The sequence below is a fragment of the Miscanthus floridulus genome, chromosome 11, assembly GCF_019320115.1.
Source record: "Miscanthus floridulus cultivar M001 chromosome 11, ASM1932011v1, whole genome shotgun sequence".
Lineage (NCBI taxonomy): Eukaryota > Viridiplantae > Streptophyta > Magnoliopsida > Poales > Poaceae > Miscanthus > Miscanthus floridulus.
In genome coordinates, this window is record NC_089590.1 from 55,084,632 (window position 1) to 55,112,208 (window position 27,577).

The 27,577-nt window shown below is 44.0% G+C and overlaps 2 protein-coding genes across 2 annotated transcripts; both read left to right on the plus strand.

Moving 5' to 3' along the window:
* The first annotated feature begins 19,404 nt into the window (after nt 1-19,404).
* Nucleotides 19,405-23,422, plus strand: LOC136493210 (uncharacterized). The gene is made up of 10 exons (XM_066489272.1): nt 19,405-19,700; nt 20,121-20,177; nt 20,324-20,425; nt 20,786-20,862; nt 20,946-21,069; nt 21,316-21,380; nt 21,838-21,907; nt 22,596-22,671; nt 22,771-22,867; nt 22,942-23,422. The coding sequence occupies exons 1-10, from the start codon at nt 19,589-19,591 to the stop codon at nt 23,068-23,070; spliced, it is 909 nt and encodes a 302-aa protein (XP_066345369.1). The 5' UTR covers nt 19,405-19,588; the 3' UTR covers nt 23,071-23,422.
* A 2,763-nt stretch (nt 23,423-26,185) lies between these two features.
* Nucleotides 26,186-27,047, plus strand: LOC136493368 (Bowman-Birk type trypsin inhibitor-like). The gene has a single exon (XM_066489444.1). It carries the CDS (start codon nt 26,186-26,188, stop codon nt 26,744-26,746), a length of 561 nt encoding a protein of 186 aa, XP_066345541.1. The 3' UTR covers nt 26,747-27,047.
* Nucleotides 27,048-27,577: the final 530 nt, after the last annotated feature.

Consider the following 27,577-nt stretch of genomic DNA (forward strand, 5'->3'; position numbering starts at 1 on the left):
GACGGCAAATGGCAGCTGATGCTCTGGCGCCGTAGGATTAGGGTCATCACCAGGGGTGAGACGAATTCACGATTCGGATAACGACGATAAGGGGGCTGCGTGATCGGAGTTGGCCTGATAGGAGCACCCGCTAGTCACCCACCCACCTACCCACCCAGTCCACAGCTCAGTACAGCTGAGAGCTGACGTCACCGTCGACACACGACACGCCGTGGTGCGGTGCGGTGCCACGAGTGACGAGAGCACTACACTAAATTTTCAATTAAAAAATCCAAAACCGCTGTTTAAACTATTGTCGTGGTGCACAGCCCGCGGCCCCATGAGATTCCCGGCTGGACGGCACCACGTCGTCACGGGCCCACCTGTCGGCCCAGCTACACTTTCCGCTCACAGGGCCACATCACCGGGCTCCATGCCTCCATGCCGGCACGTATCGGGCTGCTGTCTGCTGAGCCGTCCGTGTGTCATTCTGCTTGGGGCCACGGAGTCAGTGGATTGCCATCAACAAGGGCCGGGCGGGCACCCGCAGAGACATCGAGAGAACAGCAGAAGGCAGTGGGTGCGGGACAACGGACACCCTCGCTTCCCAGTGCAAGAGAATTAGAAGCAACCGTGCCAAGATTTTCTGTGCAGTTGGAGAGGAGGTTGGTTGGTATTTTTTGAGTTGTTGCATATTAAGTCGGAGATTGAGATTCTATATATGTTGCTTAGAGCATACTAGATCTCTTTATTTTCTTATTTCTTTTCATAATAATAGTAACTATGTGTATCTTCTTGTTACAAAGAACGTAATTGTGTTTTAAATAATGCTTACTTCATCTAAAAAATTCTTATGAACGTTGGAGCTAATGTGCTCCAATCGTGACAAAAACAAGTAACCTCTTACAAATATTGTGTATCTATTTTTGACACCTAAGCTATAGCTATTGAGTATCTATTTAAAAGGGCGAAGTGAAGCCATACATTTGTAGCTTCAAGAAATATTGTATTGAATCTAAATGAACCAATTTGTTTATACTTGAGATCCAATATAAATATTTAAGTAGTTTTGTCTTGCTCCTATGTCATAAAAAATCACAAACATTTTTGGTGAAATGTTGTTGTATACATCACTAGCACAAAAATGAATTTTATTGGCGGCTATAAAATATTTTCCAGAGGCAATGAGTCATCCTCCTGCGTTCAAAGGTTTATGAAAACATGCTATTTTCGTTAATGATTAAACACCCTTTTAAAAACTCTTTTTCTAGAGATGGGTTACTCAACCGCCTCCGCTAATAACTTCACAACAAAAGAAACAAAATAGCCGCAGCTCCTAGTGTTTCATCTCTTAGACGTTGCCATCTTTTGCTGATGCACCACAACATGCAGGTGTGCACATCTTTAGAGTATAAACTAGTACATCAATCCCTACTCATGCAAGTTAAGTATATATTTGTCGGTGTTTCGTAAACCAGACTAGTAAACTTATACGGTTGTCGCGCTGCTCTAGGAAGACGATGGTAGCATCCAAAAGACACGATGATTTATACTGGTTTAGGCTAGAGCCCTACGTCTAGTCTCAGAGATGATCGAATGCGTGTTCCTCGCTTGAATGCTCTGAAGTTCTTACAATGGGGGGGTGCAAGAATGGTGGAAGAAGTAAAAGAGGCTAGGCTAGGTGACGGGCAGCATGAAAAGAAGCTTCAGGAGCCCTGCTACGATGGAGAATGAGTGAATGAGTAGGGGACTCAGAATGTCTGGCAAGGGTGCCCTGGCTGCCTTTATATAGAGTTCGGGGCCAGGGCGCATACAAAGCAATAGGTTCTCCCGACCGAAGGGCCGTGAGCCTGAGGGAGGCTCTAGCTAACTTGGCTTGCAAGCTACACCGTCTTGCGAGGTGCGTCCGGGCGTGGCTGTTGTCATGATCTTGTGGCCACGTCGCGTCATGGTGTGGCGTGGTGCTACTGTGCTGGGCATGGTGGCACTGTAGACACGATGGTAGTTTGTCAGCCGTCCTGTGCGACGTGGTCTCCGTCATGGTCTTCGTCATCGTCTCCTGGTTTCTTAGGGCGTCGTACAGGAGTTGGTGGCTGCCCTCGGATCGTTGGTTGCCTTGTTGTCTTGAGGAGCGGGGGGCCACGATCCCCATCGTTGGGATCGTGGTTCCCGTCAGCTTGGATGGCCTCTTAGTCGAGGCCCTCATCGTGGATCCCATCCCGTAGTAGGTATGATCGTACTTTTGTCTCATCGGGCCGTATCTGGCCGGTGGTCATCGTACCTGTCGTCGTCACTGCTTTGGGTGGTATTGTCTTGTCTGTGCGGCGTGGCACAGGAATGGCGTCTGACTGGACCGTGGGGACTGGGCATGCTTGGCTGTGCTCGACCTCTTCCCGTTCCTTCCAGGGGTCGTGACGGGGGAGAGGTCGTGCGCCCTTCCAGCGCCGTGCGGCTAAGGCAGGAAGGAGGGGTCGTGGCTGTCCTCGGCCTTATCGTCTGGCCTGGCTTGCATGGCTTGACTGGGCCTCGGTCGTTTGGGCTTTTGCTAGCTGGTGTATTACGGACCGCGTGGCCTGCTATCTAATTGGTGCCTTGAGACACCCCGGGTTATAACCCCAACAATATTATTAAACATATAGATAAATTGGACCTATCACATGTCATTAAAAAAAAGTTACATATGTATAATGCAACGACTCACATGTAACTATTAGTTCTGTATAAACATAATCACACGGGGTAAGAACGAGTCACATCTTAATCACGTATACATGTTACACATGTAAATGTGTCGCATTTCAAAAGAAAAATGTTTCAACACATATGCACGTTCGGATCCTTCAAGTATGTCACATCTAAAACAAATATTATATCAATTATGCACATTGAGATCCGTCACTTATGTCACATCCCTATAAAAAAAGTGTTACACGTACCGAGTATGATTATGTATGGATCCATACATAATACTAGTTCCGGTCCATTTTATCAGACGTAAGCTAGAATGATATGGTCTCCTAGATTATACTTTGACTATTTATTTGGTTTATATTATATTATTTATGCTTATAAATTTATAATCCGTGGATAGTATAATTCCTTACAAATCTAATCATATAAAGTTTGTATTATAATAGTTAAAAAAATATTAGCCTAATTATTGGTCAAAATTTTTAAAGTTTAAATCTTGATATACATGTGCGCTAGATGAAATGGATCAGAGGTAGTACATGTTTGATAGATCTAATTGCAAGATATTTATAATATCTATTCAGATTTATCTAAACGGACAATCTACTACCGGTCATGCTTACCTACTATAGCAAAGCCCGATGAATAAACTACAAACAAATAAGAGTCAAAGATGAAATTTAGCTCAACTTTATATCAAAATTATATCTCACGAGTCACGACACACGATCTACAACTTTGTAGTAGATAAAGTTTTGATTTGAAACTGTTTAGAGTCTCAAAATATTGTTCTAAGTTCATAAATTTTGAAATTTAAAATTTTCAAACAAACTTGGTTGCGACTTGGTTTATAGCAAAGTAGTTTTCAATACAATCTACAACCTTGTAGTTGATTTTTTTATTTAAAGTTGTTTAGAGTCCCAAATATGTGCTTCAAGTTTATAGATTTTAAAATTTAAATTTATAATTTTTTAATGACCTTGTATATTTATATAGATAATACTAAAGTTTTAGTGGACGACCTGCTGTTGATAAGTTTTTATTGATTTTTTTCAATATCTCAAATATTTGTTTTAAATTCATATATTTTGAGATTCAAAATTTTAAAATTTTAAAATAATCTCAGATGAAGACATATTCTATATTAAAGTTGTAGTGCTTGACAAAATTGAAAACTTTATAGTTAAAATATTTAGTGTAAAAAATATTCAATATAAGATTACGAAATATTGATAAAAATGTTGATTGAGATTTGTTAATTTGTTATTGCTAAGTAGGAGGTTTAAGTGTATCAAGAAACACGTCCATCTCTGGCAGGAGACCATTAACAGAGGGTAAAGTGTATGGCCACGTCTGCAGTTTCCATTTTGGTAACGTTGACGTCCACCAGCAGCCGCACTGCAGATACCCAGGTCAAGTGCACCGTGCACGAGCACGACTGCACGTCCGTCCCTGTCGATCTCGGTGCTCTATTACTTTGGCCTTGCTCAAATATTTAAGGACCTTTGCTAAAGAAGAAATGACTAGTGACTAGGGAGCATAATACATGTAATGGGTAAGATAGAATCTAGCACCAATCCTAAGCTACCGAGATTTTTTTTTTCTCTTTTTTGAAAGGATGTGAGATTTGATACAATTTAATAATTTATTATCTAGGTGCATGCAAGAGTTGGATGGTTAAGAGGTTTTCGAAAAAGAAAATGATGTAAAAAAAATGAATAAGTATACTTCTATATAATTAAAAAAAAGAAACATAGCTCGGAATGTTCTGGATCTCCTCTAGTGGTTGGTCGATAGTACAAGCTGATGCGACCGACGTCAAATCGAATTCCATTCCCGGAAAGACCAAAGTGACGTCCTCCAAAAAACTCTAGTCATGCTTGCATTGCAGCTGGCTTATATAACCTTTTGAGAGAAGATATATACAATAATATGTGTCGACGAATGAGCGTGATTAGCGTCCTAGCTTATTATGCTCTGGATGAGGACGACACGCACGGTCCACTTGAATGCATGATTGATCCCACAGCACGCACGCACGCATGCTGTCACGTAGGAATCCAATGTCCCTGCCACTTAGGGCTGGTTTAGTTCCCACGTCAAAACTTTATATACCAAATGTTTGGACACATGCATAAAATATTAAATATAAACTAAAAAATAATTAATTGCATAGTCCACGACTAATTTACGAGACAAATCTTTTAAGCCTAATTAGTCCATAATTTGATAATAAAGTGCTACAGTAACACATGTGCTAATGGATTCTGTAATTTATTTTTTATTAGTATCCGAATAACCTAAACAACACCCAAATATAACATCCGACGTGACATCCCAAAACATTACAGGCTAGATCTAAACAGGGGCTTAATCCACCGCTTACCCACAAGGGCAAGGAGCAAGGAGAGGCGGACCGAGCCCAGCTCGAGTGGCAAGTGCCCAGGTGCTGGTGCTTGCCGGCCGGAGTTCGATCCCTCCGGGGAGCTGAATTTCCGGTCTCACACCCATGGGGTTTTCCCCATTAAACAAATTTGCAGGTACTGTGTATTTGCAGCCTCATGCGTAGATGTGCCACAACGGTCAGTGTGACGTGCCCGTCACGTGCGAAGCCTGGTGGACTTCGGATATCTCTCAGCCACGTACAGCCTATTCGTGTAGGTGTAGATCTAGCGTGCACACTAGTGTGTGTGGGTGTATGTGTGTGAGTTTATGTGCGTGTGATGATGTGAGTTGATGTGTACATTCAGATACTACAACTTGTACTTAAAGAGTTCAGGCATAAAAAAAAAGAGAGCAAGAGAGGCGGTGAGTCCCTTTTCCAATCTCAAGCTCAGCTCGTACGTAGTGCGCCTCATCATGGAGGGCAGGACAGAATATACTGCCCTGCTAGTAGCTTTAAATATTTTATTTTGTTTCTAAAATCACACTAGGATAGCTACCGTACCGATCATTAAGCGAGAAACCGTATATATGCATCCTTCTCCTTCCTATGTGCTGCGCTCCGTCCACCAACAATCTGCTGTAGTAGTGTAAACTGTCGCCAATTCGCCATCGGGGTGGTGCGCTGCGGCTAAACCGACCATTAGGGTTAGGGGTGTCAAGTCGTGGTCACGCAGTCACGGCGTGCGCCAATCCTGACGCTCCTAAGTGGCGGCCGCGCCGCGCTCGTGCTGCACAGCTGGATGCGTCAACTGATCATTATATATCCCAGATCATAAAGTCAATGTATCACCACCCATCAGCGTTTATGCTTTGGGGCTATAGGCCTATAGCTTGCCCATATATAAGCTGCAGACGAAAGCATGGCGACGTTATGCCGTGGCACGGTGGATGCACCTTCGCTGTCCTTTTATCTCCTCCGAGGTCTAATTATCAGGACCGGACCGGACCGGCGGTCCGACCCCTAAAAAACCGAACCAAAGCCCAGACCGATCCGGTTCACTTAAAAGATCGTATATGCAATTGAACCGCTAAAAACCGGATGGTTTTTTACGGAACCGGTGAACCGGCCGGTTCCATACGAACCGGTGAGTTTTTGAGTTTTTCTAAAATTACTCATCTGTGCACTCAGTACGACCTTATCTAGTTAGGGGTATTATTGGAAATTGGCTCCAAATGCCTCTTTAGAGTTGTTTTGCCGCTGGGAGTGGCCGAGTGGGAGGAAAAAATTGCCTTTTCGTGTTCTGGGCGACGGCGCAACGCTTCTGCTCCGTGCAGCGTCTAGCAGGCGGCGCCTAGAGCATCAGCAAGCAGCTACGGGCAGGGCGGCGTGCGGCTGGCGACAGGCAACAGGCGGTCGCAGTGGCCGCGGCGGGCAACGGTCGGCCGCGGCGGGTCGAGCTCGCGTCGTTCGCAACCGACAGTGGCGTGCGGCGTGCGGCTGCAGCCTTGCTGTCTGCTACTCTGCTCTAGGCTCCACCGCTCCAGGCCTCCAGGCGTTTCCCTGTTGTTCTCCAGTTCCAGACGATCATGCCAGAACTTCATGACATGGCTAATGGTGAGCCTAGGTTAAGATTAAATTAGGCTTCTATGATCTGTCAATGTGAAGATTCATAAATATATGAAGGCTGTGTTCATGTTAGTGTATATTAGTTATAAGCATCTCTTTTCTCCAGATTTGATTAATTTAGGATTGGTTTCTAAGTTTTCCACGACATGGCTAAAGTAGTAACAGATGAGCTACATTTTTTATTAGTTATCATGCACTTTTGTTTTGAATCTAAAAACTTGTGCAATTAAATTTATGTTGTTTATTTATCGTATGTCAATTATTAATTATAGTATATATATATATATATATATATATATATATATATATATATATATATATATATATATATATATATATATATATATATATACCGGTTCAAAGTAACTGTGGCCGGTTTAATTTGTCCGGTCCAAAACAATTGAACCGGCGGTTCAACTAGTTCTAAATAGTTGGACCAGTGAACCGATGACCTCGTCAGTTCAATCTCTAGTCTGATCCTAATAACTTTGCTCCGAGGGCTTCACCAACGCTCCACGTCATGACCGAGAGTCCATGTCACAAACGAACGATGGTGGTCTTGCAGATTGTTAGAGCCACCTGCAGAGGTAGCGACGGTTTCATCTGACAAAAAGAGCAAGCAGCAATCGAAGCACGCTTTGTGACAAAGGGCGCCTCCATCCTCCAGACCACTTCTGGTTCCTACGCTATCTCGCGTGTCAAAAGCGACGCATGTTTCTGGTCAGGCTAGGAACCACGATACTTGCATCCCACGTTGAGAGTTTTGAGAGCCCAGCGCTATGCCTACGTGGCCTGTAGCGGGTCCGATTGATTTGAACAGAGGGTTGAAAACTTAGTCTTCGATGATATACTAGGCAGCGTGTCCGTGCGTTGCTACAGAATAACTAACAATTTATATTAAAAATACACGTATCGTACGATAAGATAATAATACTGTAAAAATTAAATATCAACGTTAAAGTTATAGTTAATCCAAAAAACAAAGTTTGTGAAATTAACAGTCACGGAGAGCGCGGCGTCACAGGCTTACAAACTCTACTTTATAGATCTTTCTGTGATGCGCCTAAGATAATATTTTATATCGACATGAAGAAATCTCCGATATTCATTTCTTTCGTGCGCCAATAAATCCACGAATAAGCTCCGCCGCATCTCCATACCATCATATACATAGGCTCGAGTATATATATCAATATTAGTGCCTGTCGCATGGGTAATACTACGTCTTTTGAAAAATCTTCCACAAAAACTTAAAACAAAGTGTTATACTCACCGTATAAATATGTGTGGCTTTTGGTCTATTCCACATAGACATATACTGTAGAATAAGATATTCACTTAAGTGTCTGTGGTAAGATTCACGATTAGCGATATGTATAAATAGTTAAATCATATGTATTATTATTGCAAGCCATAGTGACTCTGCGTTTGTCCTCTGCAATGTTTCCTTTCCGTCTGAATTTTCATTTGAAGACATCCTCATTCCATCCAGGAATATGTACATTAATTGTGTCCGTGTACTGCAAGGTAAATCCAAGAGTGTACCTGGCATACATCAGCGCTGGTGTATCTTTACACCAGTCTTTAATAGGTCTAGGATCAATCATGATAAACATCTTCTCCTTCTGATCGAAAACATAAAGCATATACTTTCGAACGTGCAGCCATGGCAAAAGAAACTGCAAACATGGTAGCGTTTAGAATAGTATATAGGAAATAAGTAATAAAAGCAGGAGCAAGCGACTTACAAATCTGTATTATGCTAAGTTATATTTCATATCCTCACATATATTTCATTCCCGTGTGAATTTTCATTTGAAGACATCCTCATTTCATCCAAGAATATGTACATTCACTACGTCCGTGTACTGCAAGGTAAATCCAAGAGTGTACCTGGCATACATCAGCGCTGGTGTATCTTTACACCAGTCTTTAATAGGTCTAGGATCAATCATGATAAACATCTTCTCCTTCTGATCGAAAATATAAAGCATATACTTTCGAACGTGCAGCCATGGCAAAAAAAACTGTAAACATGGTAGCGTTTAGAATAGTATATAGGAAACAAGTAATAAAAGCAGGAGCAAGCGACTTACATATCTGCATTGTGCTAAGCTGTATTCTATATCCTCACATACACCAATCGCAGCAACCATTTCTTTCTTAGTGTATTTTTACGGTATCCTAGCATTTTTGTTAAAGCACATATTTTCTGAAAGAGATGGATATCGAGAGTCAGGATTAGTATAACTTGGCCTACTTTATATAATTAGGAGAACAACAAATAAGACAATATAATATAGCACGATAAGAATTTTAAAAATATGCTTACACAGAATCTCAGGTCCATGTAATGCTTTGTAATACTATTGTATCTTTTTCATTGTATTGTACTCTTGAGCTGCCTAAAAACGAACACCTAAGTTGAAACAGTTCTCAGGGTATCTCGATTATTCATTAACAACTCTTGTAGGTCCTTAACACTTATGGCAAATCATAGAGGGATAAAAACCTTTAACCCAAGGCTTCCTGCAAAGCATTAGACACAGATGATGGTTTTTGTCATATAAGATAGCATACTATTATTAGTAAATAAAGTAATTAAAATAAGCATGTAGATTACTTCAACGTCGCTTCATCGTGAATTACCATGATGTAATCACACAGTAACTCAGTCATCTCTTCCTTGTTCATTGGCATGTCTTTCATGGCCTCAAATACCCAAAACTCATCAGGGTCTTGGTTGACATGGACTTATGGGGATTTCTTCTGAGTTTGTATATGTTGAGGGGTGCCCCTTTGAACCACTAAGCATTCGCCATCCTCATAAAGTTTTCTCTTATTCATGGATACTTGATCGACCATCTTTAGATTCTCTATTATGGCACAGTCGTTTGGGCTTCCAATATTTTCATCCCTATCAAGATATGGAGCACCCTTTCGTTTGTTTAACTCTGACGATAGCAAGATCGCCGCAAGCTTCAATCTAAATTCTTTCATATCATCCTGCATGATAGTATGAACTTAATTAATTATTAATTAAAAACCACAGCTAGTGCACACTCATAACTTGTGGTAAGACGCATAGTTTACCTGATTGAACTCGTCTGACAAATCGTTCCCAGTCCAATACTCTATAAAGTTTATTAAGAATAAACCGCATGAAAAACTACATACAACATTAATAGAGGTTCAGGCTCACATTAGATAAAAAGGCAAAGACACATAAAATTCAACTTATATGACATGCCATTATTTATGACGTACTCATCTGTTTGTAATAATTTGTCCGTGGAAAATCTCCCTAACTGGTCCAGGTATCAACCTCAACATCTAGCCATTTGTGCTCTTTCGGGCCTGTCTCCTTCAATATGAAATCTATCTGTTTCCAGCAATCCACCTCACTATTTAGTTCATAGAAGAACAAATCAATCAATATTTCTAAAATATAAAATGTGTACAAATAGCCTGTGTTAGGAAATACCTACAATTTTATTGAGGTCAACACTGTCCGAACATCTCGCCCAAAGAGTCTAGCACCTGAACCTCACGTTTGTCAGCGTTTATAACAGGAAAGGTACCTAATGTGTATTTGTAACATTTATTGGAAGGAACACCTATCAAATCAAACAATAAACATTTTACCAGGCATAAAAATTGATAATGAAAGACCAATAGATCATTTAAAAAAATTACTACCATATCATGCTTCAAGTAACCTAGCACGCTTTGAACTAAACCAGGACGCTGTGAAGTGCCACGGTTAGGGTAATTGGCTTCGATGGTCTCATCCTTTTCTCCATCCCGCTTCATGGTTGCAACTAAGCACGTAGTTTCAAGATAGACTGTACCTCCTGATCTCTTTTTCAAACCCTCCTGGACCTTCAGCAGTTTAATATAAGCATCTATGACCTGCATACATTTCGCCGTTAGAGAGAAAGAGCATTGAAGTTGGCAATGTTTGATTGAGTATTATGACTTGCATCTGTTATCTCGTCAGACAATGTATTCATATGGCTGAAAAAGACATTCCATGTGGTTTCTTGACACCAGGAACATCATCTATGAGCACAAGCTCCTCATTTCCAGGTGAAGATAGAATTTTTTTGACAGATTCAATTATGGCTCTATCAGTATCGGTACAAACATAATCTGAAAAAGAGGATTAAATTAAAGTATACAACAATAGTTAGCAGTTTTTCTAGGTTAATCCATCAAAGAGAAAATATCAATACCTTCTAGGGCAACCGGTGAAGACATAGATTTTTTTGGGTTTATTTTATACGATTATGATTTCCGAAAGTCCTTTTTCTCCCGTCGGATCTACCCTAGAAGTTGATAGGGCCTTTTCATCATGGGTCATGCTAAAGCCCTAGTCAACTAGTAGAGCTTCGTGGGTAACTTCTGTACTCATGCTTTCTTGCAACAATCTAGAATCGTCCATAGGCTCACTGGAATTTTCTGTTTGTACAATATCTTCTAAGGGGCCTTCATTTTCCATCGAAACCTTTGCATCTGAACTATCCATCGAGACCTAAAAGACGTACATATTATTATTTTTAAATAATTAAGGTATATGAAACATGGATGTCATTAATTCAGAACTGAAATGATATATAGCTATATAAAATTATATTGTCTTTGTTCTGCTTTGTTTTTAAAAAAGTATTATATACTCTCAGTTTAGTTTTCTAAGCACTAATAATGAAATCATTTAGATTTGTTATGTTCAATTGAATAACCAAACAAAAATAGCAATAATTATTTAGCTGATTTAATCAAACCCTAATTATGATGTATTTTTATATAGCTATATATTATTTCAGTGCTCACACCAGGCAGCTTTGTCTCGGTGTAAAGCAGACAGCCTCGAAATAAATAAGAACGCTTTGGTCCCAAATTAATATGAACGGTTAACTGATTATCGAACTAAATAATTTAGTTGAGGGATATCAAATATGGATATGTACCTTAATTAATTAAAAACATATTCAATTACTTTAAAACTGCAATCATGCCATGTATATAGTATCGGGTTCTTTCATAGAGAAAGGAATGGTAAGGAGGCAGACTTGGACTGCAGGTAGCCTTGGAGATCGACAAGCAATTAAAGATTTAAAGTTGTCCGCGTGCTCTGTGCCTCTGTCTTGTTATCTTGATGATATCATGTGAGGCCTTTGAAATAACGACAACACCTATATTGTTAATTTGTTAGCATACATGATCGCAAATTTGATGCCCGTGCGTTGCCACGTGCCAACAAAATTTGAACTGTAGTATATGGTGATAGATCGTGATGCAAATCAAACCACCAAAATGAGATCATATTTTGGTTGCTATCATGATGCCTTAGAAATAATTTTTGTTTTTATGATTTATTATTGGAGTTGTGTAGCCACCAGAAATCCAATCCAAACAGGGCCATAAATTTTTTAGGATTTACATGCTCCAAGAAGTACAGGGAAAAATTTTTATAAAGAGATAAAAGAAGCTAAGCCTTGCATTAGCTAGAGATCCCAACACGCATCACATAGCCTCTGCAAATATCTATCCAAGACTCTTAAAGAGGCATGATTTCAGATCACACAAGCACAGGAGACGATAACAAATAAAAAAACACATCAGGGCAGGATAGGATTCACTAACAGGGTGGACGTTTGTGGAAGACAAAAGATGTTGGAAGCTCCTCGTGGCAGTCTGCGGTCCTCCTTGAGGGCACAACAAGACGGCGAAGGCGATGGCGGTATGCGACGACGATGGCGACGCGCTATAGTGAAGCACAGCCGATACGTGAGGGAGGGCACAAGGGCGGAGGCCGGTGCGAGCGAGGGCAAGCTCAGCTAGCGAGGGTGGGCGCTATGGCGAGGCCATAGGATTTATAGTAGAGGATTAATAGCAGTCTCTCTCTTTCCATTTGTCTTAATTCTCTTTCCTTCTGTGTTAATTCTCTTTTCTTGGAGCAAGGCGCAGGGGAGCCGGGAGAGGCTCGTTGTCATGTATGCTGGTGCATGCAAACATGCAATGTGTATATGGATAGCACAATAATTTTTTACTTCCTATTATGTCGTGATTCCATATAAAAAAAATTGCAATGCAATACAAGTGCTAGCTTTCTCCCACGATGCAAAATATGCTAGTGCTAGTACCCTTCTTCATCCACATTACAATTTACAAACAATAAAATGTAAAAAAAAGATTATTTCTATAATTGTATCATAATACTAAACAAAGTAGCATAGTAGCATGGCCAAATAAATTTGTTTATAAATTGCATTAAACACATAGTGTTTCCCTCCAAATTTCATCGATCAAGATTGTGATTCATTCTAAATTAGAGAAGAAAACAGAATCTTTACCTGGTGCATGGATCTCGAGGGGACTTGTGCCTTACTACCTCCAACGCTGGGTCACTGGTCACCAGCGAGAGTCGATGAAGAGGGGCCGAGTTGAGGCCTCAACGTAGCCGGCCACTGCAGTCCATGATCGCGATGTGCATGCGCTGCTTGTCTGCTGGTTGCTGCTAGCTACCGGTTGCTGCCGTCCGCAAGGCAGAACTGCAATCCACAACAGCTTCCACCCTTCCGGAATCCGGATGCAGATCGCAAGCACACGGTGAAGATCGCCGGGTGAACGAAAACACTCGATGCTTTTTAGTTGTGTTTGTATTGTATGTATAGGTAGTGTGCCTGTACGTTGCTACGGGACAACTAAACTTTTATACTCAAAACACATGGATCGCACGATAAAATAATAATACTGTGAACTTAAATACCGACGTTAAATTCAAAAAGAGTGCGGTGTCGCAGGCTCACCAACTCTACTATATATACCTTTCCATACGTTGCCATCTCTTTAAATTATCAGTTTGCTTCATACAGGACCGGTATACCAAGGCCACTCTTCTTCATATTTTAGATAATAACATGCCTTCAACCATATGCCCCAAGTATTGAATTGTGATCCAGTTTGAGTATGCCTTCGACGCTTTGAAACATTATTCCATTAGTATCTGCAATTAGTAACTCAATGAGATGTAGGCAATTATTTAATTCAATACAAAAGACTTGTAATGAACAGACTCTAATAGCATACTATAATGGGACCATCATATAAGAAGTCACATATATTGAAATTGCAACAAAGCTACTCACCCTATATAGAACACAAGTAGTTACAGGAGGCAAGCAAAATTTCAATGCAATTTAGATTTCAGAACTCGTTGTATAGAGAAGGGATAGACAGTGTAGTCAAGCAAACCTATACACTCGCTTATGCTTCGACTATTGATGTTATTGATCTAGCAGGTAGGGATCATAATCAATACTATTTGGCACTACATGGTTGTATGTTTGGATAGTTCTACATGGGAAATTACACAGAATAAAGATGGATTGTGAAACATAGCTGTACAGATCTGCCACTGCAGTGTACTGATGAACACATAAAACAGTATCCAAAAGGAATTACCTCACGAAGTTCTGAGCTATGTGTAGCTTGTTTAAAGCATTTAGTTGATGGACAGTGTCTCCGTGAGACTCCTGAAATGCATGGCTGCCAAAAAATAGTAAAATATGAATACCACGACTCGATAACAACATTTAGAGTAGGTTGCCAGCCTAATAATCAGTAATATTTTCAGGGACCAAAGGTGCAGGTGGGGGAGCACACAACACATTTGGATCAATCAGAACCACAGTGAGAAGATGCAGCTTAATTAGAACTGTAGAAAACACAATGCGTCTTTACCTTGGTTGGATGCATGTTTAGGTCGATGTCCTTGTTCTATCATCATGCGCACATCTGTGGATTTATAAGCATGCACAGCCTCAAACTGGAAAACTGTAGATAAGCAACAATATCAGCAATGGAGGCTGCAGCTTATTTCCGACATCAGAAATTACAATATTACCTCCTCTGGATAAATATCCAGGTGTTTAGCCTAATTGAGCATCATCGATGTGGACCTCGGACTGGCCTGGATGACCACGGTGCAGTGGCGAAATCTAAGCATCATCATGACCACCAATCAAGGAGGTCCACATTGATGATCGTCCTCGAAGTCCTACTGAAACGGCGCAGCATCTGACGAAATTGAAGCTGATAGAAAAAATAGTTTCAGCTATCGCTGGGATAATTAAAGAAGACGCAAAGGAGTCAAGTTCTGATGTTGGTACCTTTGATGATCACCAAATAAACTATAATGGACTCTCTCTCCTTTACTGGGTCAGAGCCAATCTTTTTCGCAAAAAGAAAACAAATTGTAGACGTAGTACATGTAGTTAGAGGCTGATGAGTTAAATCACTGATGTAGTAAATACAGAACAATCGGAAGCATTGCTCAAGATCACTATTTCTAAGGTTCAAGATTGATCATCTGGATGCGAGTATATCGCAACATCATTTCAAGATTTCTGCTACATGGTTCTGGCTGCATGATTGCAGTGGCACTGACAATATTAAATCAGTTTACAGTATAAAAACATTGAGACCAAGCATCATATGGATAGCGGGAGCATATGGATTTGAACACCATACTGCAAGCGACGAACACTTCCCATTAGACATAACCAGTGCAACAGAGTGATTACATCCTCTCACCAAATTTCATAGCCTATTTGATATCCTGATTCAGAGGTATAGTCTACACATAAAAATACCACTTCTTTCCCACTTACCTACACAAAACTCAGTAGCAAGCTAGTTTTATTGTTCCATCATATCCAGTCCACTCTCTGTTACAAATATGACAAGATACAGGCCTTCAGACCTTCAGATTTACTGAACATCAATAATGCAAAAAAGATACGCCATCTAACTATGGCTGTAGTTTATTTCTAGCCCTCTAACTCGAAAACCAGACACGCGCAGTCCCTTAACTCTCAAGGCCCTCGCGCCCATTCGACCGTGGTTTCGGCCCAGTCAACCCGCCACGACCGCGATTTCGGCCCAGTCCTTGTCCCTTCGCAACTGCCACGCGGTCAACGAGCGAGAGTAGGGAGGGAAGGAGAGAGAGAGAGAGCGCATGCAGGGCGAAACGGAGGGGGTAGAGGGCACTGGGGCAACGGCGGCGGTCCTGGGGCCTCGGTGGAGCAGGCTCCGATGTGAGCTGGGAGGCAATGACGCTCGACATGGAGGCGGTGGCTCACAGCAGCCCAAGGCGACATCCGTCTCGACGCGACGGCGGCTTCAGTTGCGGTAGGCGAGGGCGGCTATGAGCAGGCATGGCGTTCCTGTGGCCTCATCGCGTAGGGCTCCGTGGCCCATGCGGCTCTGCAAAGCAGAGCGAAGTTGGGTGAGCGGCCTCCTGTAGTGCTTGACTCTAGTGCGATGGCGAGCAGTGGCTAGCCCATTCTATGATGGTTGCGGTGAGCGTGGCTCCAACGACTTCTTTGAAGGGCCGTGGACCAAGGTGGCCTTTGGGTCTGGCGGTGCTCAGCCAATTTGGGCTGGCGATAGGTCGATGTCAGTCTCCGATGAGCCGAGGCAGAGCTCCATGGTGTCGAGCAGCTGCACGAGGAGGGCGAGCATCGAGGCCACGACCAGACCTCCACGGCGTCCAGCGGCCGTAGCAGGAGCTCCATGGCATCGAGCAGCCGTGCGGGGAGGACGGGCATCCAGGCCACGATCGGACCTCCACGGCGTCGAGCGGCCGCAGCCGGAGCTCCATGGCATCCAGTGGCCAAGGCCACAGGGTTATCCCCATCTGTTGTTGGTCCGCGTCGCCTTCCTATACAACGACGATGTGGTTCCAATTTCTGTTCTAGCGGTAGCTCGAACTCAGCACTACATGCGGCGTCGGCGTCGGTGCAGTAGGAGCCCACAGCCGCGGATGAGGAGCTGCTGCGTGGAGAGCTCATCGTCGGTAGCCAGGAGGTGAGCGCACGGGATGTGACCTTGCAGAACTTGAAGCGCGCCATCTCAGGGTTTCCCGGGGCCACGCGGATGAGGCGACGGCCGATGTTGCCGAGCGGGACGACACCCGGCCAGGCGGCGTCCGCAGTGGCCTTCATGGTGGTGGACTCAAAGACAAACACGGTGGCCTTGGAGTTCTTGGTGCCTAGGCCTAGGGTGAGCGTGTGCCACGCGTGGTGCGACAGGATGGCGAAGTTGGTCGGGATGTAGGCCGTCATTGTCGGCGCTAATGACAGCGTGTCCGTGGCGGCGTTGCCGACGCCGATGGGGGAGGGCGTGGCGCGTAGGAGGTGCGGGAGCTCCAGCGGTGTGGCACGGCGCGCGGTGTGGCGCGGCGCACGGTGAGCGCCCGCGTGACGAGCTGTGCACCGAAGCGGAGGCCCTTAACGTCCGCGCAAGGTGCAAAGTGCGCGTCCAGCGTCCCCGGCGTGGCCGCGGCGGCGTTGCTGGACCTGGACTTCTTAGACGCCGCCCCGCCAGCCCCGTCGTGGCTGCTCTTGGACGACTTGGGCTCCGCCATTGTCGACAGTAGCGGCGGCTGTGCTACTCATGCTCTGTTGTGGAGGAACAGAGGGAGTGGTGGCTCGAAGTCAGAGCTTGAAGGCGTCAAGAAGACAAGGGTAGAGGGAATAGGGTAGCTGCGGCTGAAAGTACCCTCGAGATGTGGACCCGGCTCGTCAGACATGGAGACTAGGTCGAAACCGCGATCGTGGCGGGTTGACTGGGCCAAAACCACGGCCGAATGGGCGTGAGGGCCAATTTTAAACGGTTTTGAGAGTTAAGGGACTACGCGTGTCTGGTTTTTGAGTTAGAGGGCTAGAAACAAACTGCAGCCATAGTTAGAGGGCCAAAAATGGATTTTTTTTCCGTAAAGATATGGCATTTTTAAATCCATATGAGGCCCCAAAATGGAAAACAAGAAAAATCTATGTAGTTTCTTACTTGTTCTGAAATATTTGGCGCAAACACGCCATGATGTCCAATGGTACAACCGTCTGAACCATATTTCTCCAAGATAATGTTGCAGTTGAGCAAAGCTTTCTGAACAGTACAACAACAACAACAACATAGCCTTTAGTCCCAAAAATAAAAATTGTTAGAGCTTAAAGGCTCATGATTTCAGTACTTTGCCTCAAGGGCAATCAACCAAATGAATTGGTAATGTCTAAATTTGGCATGGAAAAAGTAAAGGATAAGAAATCATAAAGAAAGTTTGCAATATTTTTATTGAACACAACTTTATTATGATGTTTGATGAACATCTTGATCCAGGTATTAGTGGAGAGCAACACTATTATTTCTGAGAACATCTTGATCCAGGTATTAGTGGAGAACATATACACATGCAACATAGATTGTTAAAAGTGAAGGCATACCTCGAGATGATGAATTGATGATAGGCCTATGAACCCATCTACATCTTCTATTCACAAAAGACGATGATGAAACATGCATGATAGATCACGTATACCTTTTAAATATGGGTATACTATTTACGTTTAGATAGATACAGAGAACTGTTCTGCAAAGCACACCAATGTAGGAAGGATGAGGAGCATAAGGGCTAGAACATTAAGAGGAAGGCAGATCAAAGCACACAGAATCGCAGGTGCGGATTCAATAAAGGACATAGGGCGTGCACATGTACTTCTGATATCTTTGAAGGGATACATGTATACACTTGTAATTAGATCAGATCTGGATACAAATATAGCCAGGGTTCGGGTGCTCGGTTTCACGCTACACGAAGGGAAGAGAAGGGTGGGCATACCTGTTGGGTGCTCATCTCCGACGAAGGGCCCGACGAAGACCTAAGCACCTGGCATGCGGCGGCGCGAGGCAGCGGGATGCGGGATGGCGGAGGGCGGCAGCGTGAGCGTGACGAGGCAGGGGTAGGAAGCCAGCGTCAGCAAGGAGAATGGGGAGGCAGCTGGGAAGGGCAAGGAGGAGGCGTGGTGGTCTGGTGGCGTCGACGATCGTGGGTCGTGGCTATGGGGGTAGGGCTGGCGGCTCGCCAAGGCGGCGGCCAAAACCTGGAAGAGGAGAAAGGACGCGGGATGGGCGGTTGCGGGGAGCTGCACACACATCCTACGCAGGGCCCACATGTTGGCGCGGAGAAAGATCCCACGGGTGGGAGGCAGGCCAACGACGCGAAATTTTGTCGCACGAAGAGATCGCACGGGCGGAGAGTGGCAGGCAGGACGATGGACGGAATGTTGTATCAAAAAGTATCCATGCTTTGTTCTTTTTAGTTGTAGGAGATTTGGTAATACCAGATATAGTCTCCTCATATATGTACATAAGTTTGTCCATGATTCATCGGTCATTCTTTGAAAAGTTGTGAAGCCTATTCTTTGCAATGGCAAATAGCCAATTTTCTAGGCATGACTCCATGAGCACACGGGACCAGGCAAACGCGTAGTATTACCAAATAAAAAAAAACTAGCGAGATTTTACATCTTGGCTAAGGGTTTTAATTTTATTATGGTGTAGATCTTATGATTAAGGTCTTTAAAGAACTCCGACTCCATTTGGAATTCGAAATTCTTTTTTTTTATCACTGTAATTCGTAATTCTGACAACCAAGCACAAAAGTACTAGGCTGCAGACAGGCTTATGTTTTTTTACAACGGAAACGCATCTCGTATCTTCAGTCCAGCTAAATGGATGGGCTGGACTCCATGTGGGACAAAACCCGTAAGCGGTAGGCCTCTCATATTTTGGGCTGGACTGTACGTGGGCCAAACTGGGATCCTCGTCCGCGAAACCACCTGCTCGGCTGCGGAGAAAGAAACGAAGGTGAAGCCGAGTAAAGCAGCCGCATCGCGCTCTGGCCTCTGGCGCCCTTCCGGCGGCGGCAAAACCCTACGACTGCAGGTCTACGCCCACTGACTTCCCGCGCGCGCCCTCCCGCTCCCGGCTCCAGCCCCATCCACATTCCCTCTCCCCCTCCCCCTCTCCCTCCCCCTCCCGCCCCCAGCCGAAGCAGACCCAATGTCCTACGGCAGCGGCAGCACTGGCGAAGTCGAAGGAGGCAAATCGGCCGCCGCGATGGCGTCGTGGCACGACAGCTTGGCGGCGCCGCCTCGCGTCCTCATTTCTCACCGTGAGCACCCACCCACACCCTCGACCTCCCGTTTGTGCCCTACTGCTTAGTCCGAACTAGGGATTTTGGCTGTGGGATGAGTGTTGGGGTAGAGCACAGGCCCATCAACTGATTCTACTGTTCCGGATTTGTCGCATTTAGCCATGCGGTTTCGGATTTTGAGTTCTGTTACCTTGATTTTTTTTCTCTCCCACGAACGTGCTCAGCATGCATTTGTTACCTTGAGCTCCAATTAAACGCCAGCTGGTTGTAAGTCTGTTCAAATTGCGCAGTCCTAACTAAAGTTGCCTTTGGGTTTGAAGATTGATTTTGAGGGAGGGGGGATCTGCTGGATGTCAGGCTATTGGAGAATTTTTTTTGTATGAATGGAGCTCCGCGTTTTAATCAGACCCACAATTCATATTTCTTTGTGCGTTGCAGGCCCTTCTGATGCCAGCAGTCAAGGGACTGTTCTCTCACTTCAACATCCAAGATCAGGTGAAGTGATGAACCTGTGCGTACATTGCTTTGCCTAGAAATCTAGATAAATATGAGATGATTCTTATGGAATGTGATTGCCCTCTTGCCGTTTGTGAATAGTCGGTCAACATCTTGAACTTGACCTTTGTCTTGTCATGAACCAGGCGATGAAACAGGGTATCTATTTATTGATGGTCAACTTCAAGAGATCAACTGGTTTAAGGAGCGTTATGGTGCTTGGTTCTTGGGGGATTATGTTTGTGAAGGTATGTACAATAGTGAAATAGCCATGCAGTTTCCAGTTACTACTGAAATGTGTATATTTCCCCACTTTGTGTTAATCATGCCTCTTATCATTGTGTAGCCAATGAATAGCCATTTTCATGACACACGCGGTTTTCTTCCCTATCACTTCAAACCGTCCTGTTAAAGCTCACTAGCTTAGTTCTCTCTAAAAAAAGGAATATAATAAGATAATGAGATGAGTTTTTTTGTACCATCTATGGCACATTTACATTCGGAGTGATGAGTAGTATAATCTGCTTGAAACAAAACATTTCTGAAGACATATAAGACTGCATTCTACTTCAGTACCTCACTTTAGTATTCAATGCTCTCCCTTATAGATGGTGGCCTCTATTATTGCACCCCTGTTGATCCTATCTTCATTTTCCTACCAACTTTCGAAGCTGCACGTATGTCGGTATGCTCAATTGACTTTTCCTTTTTCTGTTACATGGTTTGTGTTTAACCTAAACCTTATTACTCTAACATCCATTCACGCAGAACGGGAAGGATCCAGGAAAATTCAGACAACTGGATGAAATATTATATGTTGAGGGATATCCTGGATACCAGCAGCTAATGAATGTAGCTAGTCACCATATGGAATTGGTTTGTGAAGTAAAAGGTATATGTTTAAATGTTTCACTATAATATACCACGTCAAGCTGCTGCCACATTATAAACACTAGAGCTTCCTTGCCGCATATCTGATCTGGCAGCTTGTCATTTTCTTGATTGAATTAATTGATGATTTCAGTTACATTGTGATTGTCATTCCGTCTTGTGTTCCTTATTTTTTTATGATTTATTTCTGTTGTGGCAAATAGTTCACAGAACTAATGATTTCACATGGACATTACCTTTGCTGCAGAAGTATCTAACATGAAGTTCTTTAGGCTGGACAACTCCAAGGTCTTATCTTGGTTGTGCTGCAAGGTAGTGTTTTTCTGTTCTTACTTTTGTTTACTCTCTGTGCAGCTAGGTGATCCATGTTGTACTGATTTACATAACACAGAAATATATTTTTCTGATAAGTTAAAATGTTTTTCCTATTTTATTTTTTCACCTCATTTTCTTTAAGGGATATAAGTGACCATTCAACACAGCATTAAGATTTCTAGTGTGCTGAATCATACTTTACTCTGGACCCTTTGTCAGATTTCTTTGGTTGTGGATTATGAATGAAACAGCATTCTTTTAAGTTCACTTTGTTCTGAATATGATCCTGAAAGATACATTACGTATGTGAATCCTGAAAGATACATTATGTACTTTAGCCATCTTTGTTGTACAGAGGTGCACAGCATTCATTTACGTATGCAAATTCTAAATCATGTTAATTTGACTTCGTCTCACATTCTGTACTACCAATATATCTTTGAATCTCTTGCAGGTATACAACCTAAAGGAGGTCTTCCCCAAGTTGGGTAAAAATTATGCCGCCCAAGCAGAAAAAGAACAATGTGTGTCCTAGATAATCTTCATTTTATTCACTATAATACTTGGGTAGTTTAATATGGCTGGTGTTAATCTCCATTTATTCAGTATATAGTACTTGGGTAGTTTAATATGGTAGGAAGTATGTAGATTCTTGTTTGCTGTTTATATTTTCAAAAGGGGGTTTGTTAACATCACACATGTGCATGTAACCAAATTGTTGAATAGTGCCAACTCAATTCTATAGTCAAACTGTTGATTCTTTATGTTGCAGTGCATTACTTATACAATAAGCTAAAATACCTTAAACTACACCAACCGGTACTTGTGTACAGTGAATTATAGAAGAATTGTTTGATTGAAGGTAGCAATATTTGGTTAGCAATGCTTGGTAATTTGGATTTGTGCCTGGTGCTAGGATAAACCATAATTTCATATCTCAAGGGGAAAAGGGGTACAATAGACACCTTGTTGTAATTTTTCCTTTTTTTTTGTGAGGGAACTTGTATTTATGCATGAGGCTGTTCTACTTTGTTTTTGCCATTGTTTCTTGGAGACTTGTTGTATAGCCTGGTAGTGCCAGCAACGAAAGCAGAATAGTGTACAACCATAATTTTCCGAACCGATATATGAATGAAAGGCTGTTAGTGTCCTGATTATGTATGTGTGCGCACAAATGTCCTGATAGGGCTGTTTCTATTGTTTCCTCTACAGTCAAGGAGGCTGTCCAAATGATCCGTGAATATCTGAAGGACGAACCATGGTTAACATTACTATGCAAGAAGCTGCAGTAAGATTTCCTTCTTCACTCTTAGATTTTTTTTATATATATATAAAATGTGTTTCTGCTTGTCTATGCTCAAGCTCCAAACAATCCAAATCGTTGCAGGCTGGATATCAATGAGATCACTGTTGATGCGACGACCAAAACTGGTGAAGCTTCGTTTTATGCGGACAGTTGTCCAGCACCTGCCCTCCCCTCTGAGGTGAGCCCCTTGATAACACTTAGCTTATCTTAGTGCCCATATAACCTCTAATCTCTTGTAAGATGACCATGCAGAGTAAGACTGCGAATGGTGGTGCCAAGTCAAGCAAAGGGAGGCCAGCGAAGAAACCAAAGACAGAGGTAGGATCCAAGAACATCAAAGATATGTTCCGAAGGGTCACAAGGAGTGGATCAGGATCATGATGCCTCCCTTGTAACCTTCGTGTGACTGACGCCTCACGTGGCATTTGGAGCTGCAAGATTGATTTCAAAAATGGATTAGATGACATGCCATTTTTTGGCTCAGTCCAGCATTCCCTTTGTGAAATCTATGCATGTGAGTTGCAGAGGTTGACAATAGATTGGAACTATATCGTAGCGTTAATTGGTGATTCAGGTAGTGAAACTCTGCTAGTGTGCAACCCTTCCCCACTGGGATGTATTTGTACCACAATTCTTTGTAACGCCGCCAGAGCCCAAACGGCTGGTATTGTTTGCGCTAATGCTCCACCGCGGTTGTCCATCCCATGCCTAGACTACGGACGCTATGTGGCCTCACACGGTCCATGCGTTTATTTCAAAACACAAATATTTACTCCCATCAGGTGGTTAGACTTATCCTCTCCGGTTCCATCTTGTCTCTCTCTTTTGTCTCTCCATTCAAAGCAACGGGGAGAGGAAGCATGTTGTGGAGCCTGTGCATCTCCGCTCCGTCTTGAACTTGCGTAGCCACCTGCTCCCTCGTGTAGCCACCTGCCCCGCGCGTGGCACGGCCATACCCCACCCGCTCTCTGCGTGCTGTGGGCAAGCTCCGTGCGCGCTGCCACCGGAGAGCCCTGTGTTGCCGGCGAGCTCCGCGCCGTCGACATCCACATGTCGTCGCTGAGCTCTGCGCGCGCTGCCGCAGGCAAGACGCGTGTTGCCGGCGAGCTCTACGTCGTCGAGATCCGCGATGCCGATGAGCTCCGCACTGGCAACCTTTGTGGCATCGACCTTCGTGACGGCGTCGAGCTCCGCGTCGACGAGCCTCGATTCGCCCAAGCAGCAAGAAGATATTGCGCTGAAAGCGCATGTTGCAAGCGTGTGTTTCAGGTATTTCATATACATGTTTTTTGAACCTGTTTCATACGCATGTTGCAAGTGTTTCATGTGAATGTTGCATATGATGCCATGACTATACACGTAAGTGTTTATCTAGATGTCAGTGGCGGATCTAGGACAAAATCCTAGGGGGGGGCTGAACAAGCTGTTCTGCTGGGCGCTGGCTACTACCGTGCTGCGCTGCTGCTTGCTGGTGCGGGCGTTGTGCTACGCTGCTGCTCCATGGGCGCGCCCGCGGTAGGGGGGGCTCGAGCCCCCCAGCCCCGGTGGCAGATCCGCCACTGCTAGATGTTGCATATGTTTCACACATATATTGCAAGCGTTTTATCTGGATGTTGCATATGTTTTGCAATGGCTACATGCGTGTTTTCCTGGTGTTTCAGGCATATGTTGCAAGTGTTTCAACTATTTTGGACGTATGTTGCAATTGTTTCATCTGGATGTCGTAAAAGTAGATTTGATGTTGCACATGTTGCAGTGCCATAGTCGCCTGCTATAGCTGCTGGGCTTGCGTGCATACGCATGGGTGTGGAGGGGCGCGAGCGGCATGCGTGGGAAACGGTGAGCGTAGATCGAGACGCGGCCCCCGCGTGGGGCGCACATGTGCGGGAAACGGAGCGGCGCAGGCCTCCACATGAAGCTGGTGCAGGTGTGCGGGCGAGCGTAGCGGCATGCATACGCGGGGCCGTGGGGGTGCAGGCATGTGCAGTAGGCGCGGGCATCTAGAGGCTATCTCAATCTGGACGTCCGGGCGCTAGCCTGACCGGTTTGTTTGAGCCCAAGCGTGACAGCCCAAAAGCTTAGAGCATTATTCTCCACCAGATTGAGAAAAGCTCAATTTTTTGTTCTTTAATCAGTGATAAAAAGAATTTGGTAGAAAAAAACAAGCTTCAACATATCCCCTTCTAAGTCCCTTTTCTCTATAAATTTTCTCCAAACTCTTCTCAACCCGTCAAAGGAAGAGGAAGAATCAGAGATTTTTCTCCACCTTTTTTTCCCTCGACGCACAACCAACGTTGAGTCCTAGCATCTATGAACAACGGCGCTGGTAGATGGTTGCCGAGGTCGGGTCGGGGCTGTGGCCAGCCTTCCCCGCGCGGGCAAGGGCATGAGCCGGCCACGCTGCCAGGATGCCGTGTAGGCAAGCGCGAAGGCGAGGAGGAGGAAAGAGAAAAGAGAGTTGGATAGATTGAAGGATGGGTCCTACTTAATAAGGCCGTGTTCGTTTGAAGGGGAATGACTGCCGAGAAATAATCCAGACTGGATTCATTATGTAATTTGAATAAACTTCAGTCAACATGAATGGTTCAACCGAACGAGCCCTAAAGGGGGATAAGTTTCTCAACCTGCCGTATTAGCACTCCCTCATAATCCGAAATTCTGTTTTCTCTATCCCCTATGGAAACTTTTATTAAGGGAAAAGGAAAAGGGTACATGCTCTGGAAGAAGAAGATCCGATTCTCACATCCAAATGGAACCTTAGCTCCAATTCAGGAACCTTAGCTCCAATTCACCGCTTGAATGAGAGAATCGGATCCGTTTGTCTTGAAAATAATCTGAAACACTTTCATATGGTATTTTGCAACCTAGCAATTCGGACCTGAAACGTTTCTAGCGATTCTAGGATTTTCTTTGTAGAGGACTGAAATGGTAGCAAAGTGGTTTCACCGGATTCTTGAGCTAGCTCATGTGTGCTTCTGCTACGTATTTTTTTCCCAGTTAATTTTTTAAGTTAAGTTAAAATGTGTTGTATTTAAGTTATTCTACACCCACAAAAACTTCTAGATTTTTGGAAGAATATTTTATACGATTTTTATGATTTTTTTGTATATTAGAATCTAGCCTAACAATCGAGCGACCTGATGAAGTAACTTTGAAGAATATTTTTATATAATTTTTAAGATTTTTTTTGGTATATATTAGAATCTAGCCTAACAACCAAGCAATCCCATGAAGTAATTCTAATTTATCATCTAAAGCATTCCTTAAATTTAGATCCGTAACCCACTAATTGAACGCAGCTCCGGTGTGCTAGCGTCAGTGTGCTGCCTACCAAGCACCCTGACCATATCGAAGCAAAGCTCTGAGCAAACGAGCAAAGAGAAGGAAGTGGTGAACGAGCGCTTAGCCGTTGGATGGGAACCAACGGTGGAGGTAGAAACTACTTTGCAACCTTATTTGCTGTATCTGGGTCCGACGTACCACATGCATGTCCGGCATGGGCACCAGCAGCCCCGTCGTCATCCCGGCGATGCTCGTCGTCGCCCTTCTTGTCGTCCCTGTCTGCTTCGGCACCACCGCCACCGCCGCCGCCGCCACCAGACCCAGCCACACCGACACCGACACGGTGATTCGTCTCCCCAGCCGCGCTGCTGGTCAATCGTGGGAGTGCTGCGACTGGGTTACCCAGGACCCGACGTTCCGGCCGCCGAAGTGGCGCTGCAACGACGTGGTGGACAAGTGCTCCGCCGACTGCCTGGAGTGCGAGGCGTCGGCGGCCGGCGACGGCTTCGTCTGCCGTGACTGGATCATCAGCCTGCTCGAGCCCCCGGTCTGCACGCCGAGGCCGTGGGACTGCTGCGACCTCGCCGCCTGCACCAGGGACTACATCCCCTACTGTCGATGCAGCGACAAGGTGGAGTCGTGCCCGAGCAACTGCAAAGAGTGCGAGCTTGTGGAGTCGGAGTCGGAGTCGGACCCTCCTCGCTACCGTTGCCTCGACGTCTTCCACGGCTATCCTGGCCCCAAGTGCACGCCATGGGTCAGTAAGAGCAACTAGTTTAGCTCAGCTACTTGCTAAATAAATGAAAGTAGCTCAGCTGAGCTACTTGCTAGTACGTACGTCCACAAACAGATAAAAGTGGCTAGCTGATTGTTCATTCCGACATGGACGATTAGCCTAGCTCGATCGCTAGCTGCTGCTACTCTCTTGCCACTTAAATAACTGAAGAAGCCAACTAGGCCTCGGTCCCATGTGTAGAGAGTGTGGATATGATCAGCTCTACTGAATCGTTGATCATATATCCATCTCATATTTGTTCGCTGTTTGCTTAGAAAAAAAAAATTGTTCGCTCTTCCAAGATCGAGTACTCAGCTGCTTTGTCGTAGAATCAATGATAAAAAAAGATCGATCTATATTACTCGGGATCAACCCATTGTGATTTGTCGCGCACACGCTCTCTCTCTCTCTCTTAGATATATATGCTGCTGACAACAAAAGTTTAGCAAATACTCTCCGTTTTCAATTATAAGATATTTTTGTTTTTTTAGATACATAGTTTTTACTATATACTTAGATATATGCTGTGTCTATATATATATTAAAAGTAATGTATCTAAAAAAAATTAAAACATTTTATAATGTGAAATGAAGAGTAATGTATCAATGATTCTTTTAACCGCACGAGGCACCTACACCGTGAGAATGAACCACCACTTGCGTTTCTGTGATGCGGACTAGAGGCCGTGGTCGTGATACTGCACCGCGTGGCCACAGCAACTAGCATGGAGACAGAAATGATACAATCAAACAAAGAAACAAAAGTATTGACAAAAAAAAAATTCAGGTAAGCAAAATCCAAATGCTATAGTGGGAAAAAGCTAGCTACCC

What these genes read in the sequence shown, in the direction of transcription:
- LOC136493210 (XM_066489272.1), top strand. Translation starts at nt 19,589, where the DNA reads ATGTCCTACGGCAGCGGCAGCACTGGCGAAGTCGAAGGAGGCAAATCG. An exon ending in ACTTCAACATCCAAGATCAG is followed by an intron (nt 20,178 to 20,323) that starts GTGAAGTGATGA and finishes GTCATGAACCAG; the next exon opens with GCGATGAAACAGGGTATCTA. An exon ending in TTACTATGCAAGAAGCTGCA is followed by an intron (nt 22,672 to 22,770) that starts GTAAGATTTCCT and finishes AAATCGTTGCAG; the next exon opens with GCTGGATATCAATGAGATCA.
- LOC136493368 (XM_066489444.1), top strand. Translation starts at nt 26,186, where the DNA reads ATGGGCACCAGCAGCCCCGTCGTCATCCCGGCGATGCTCGTCGTCGCC.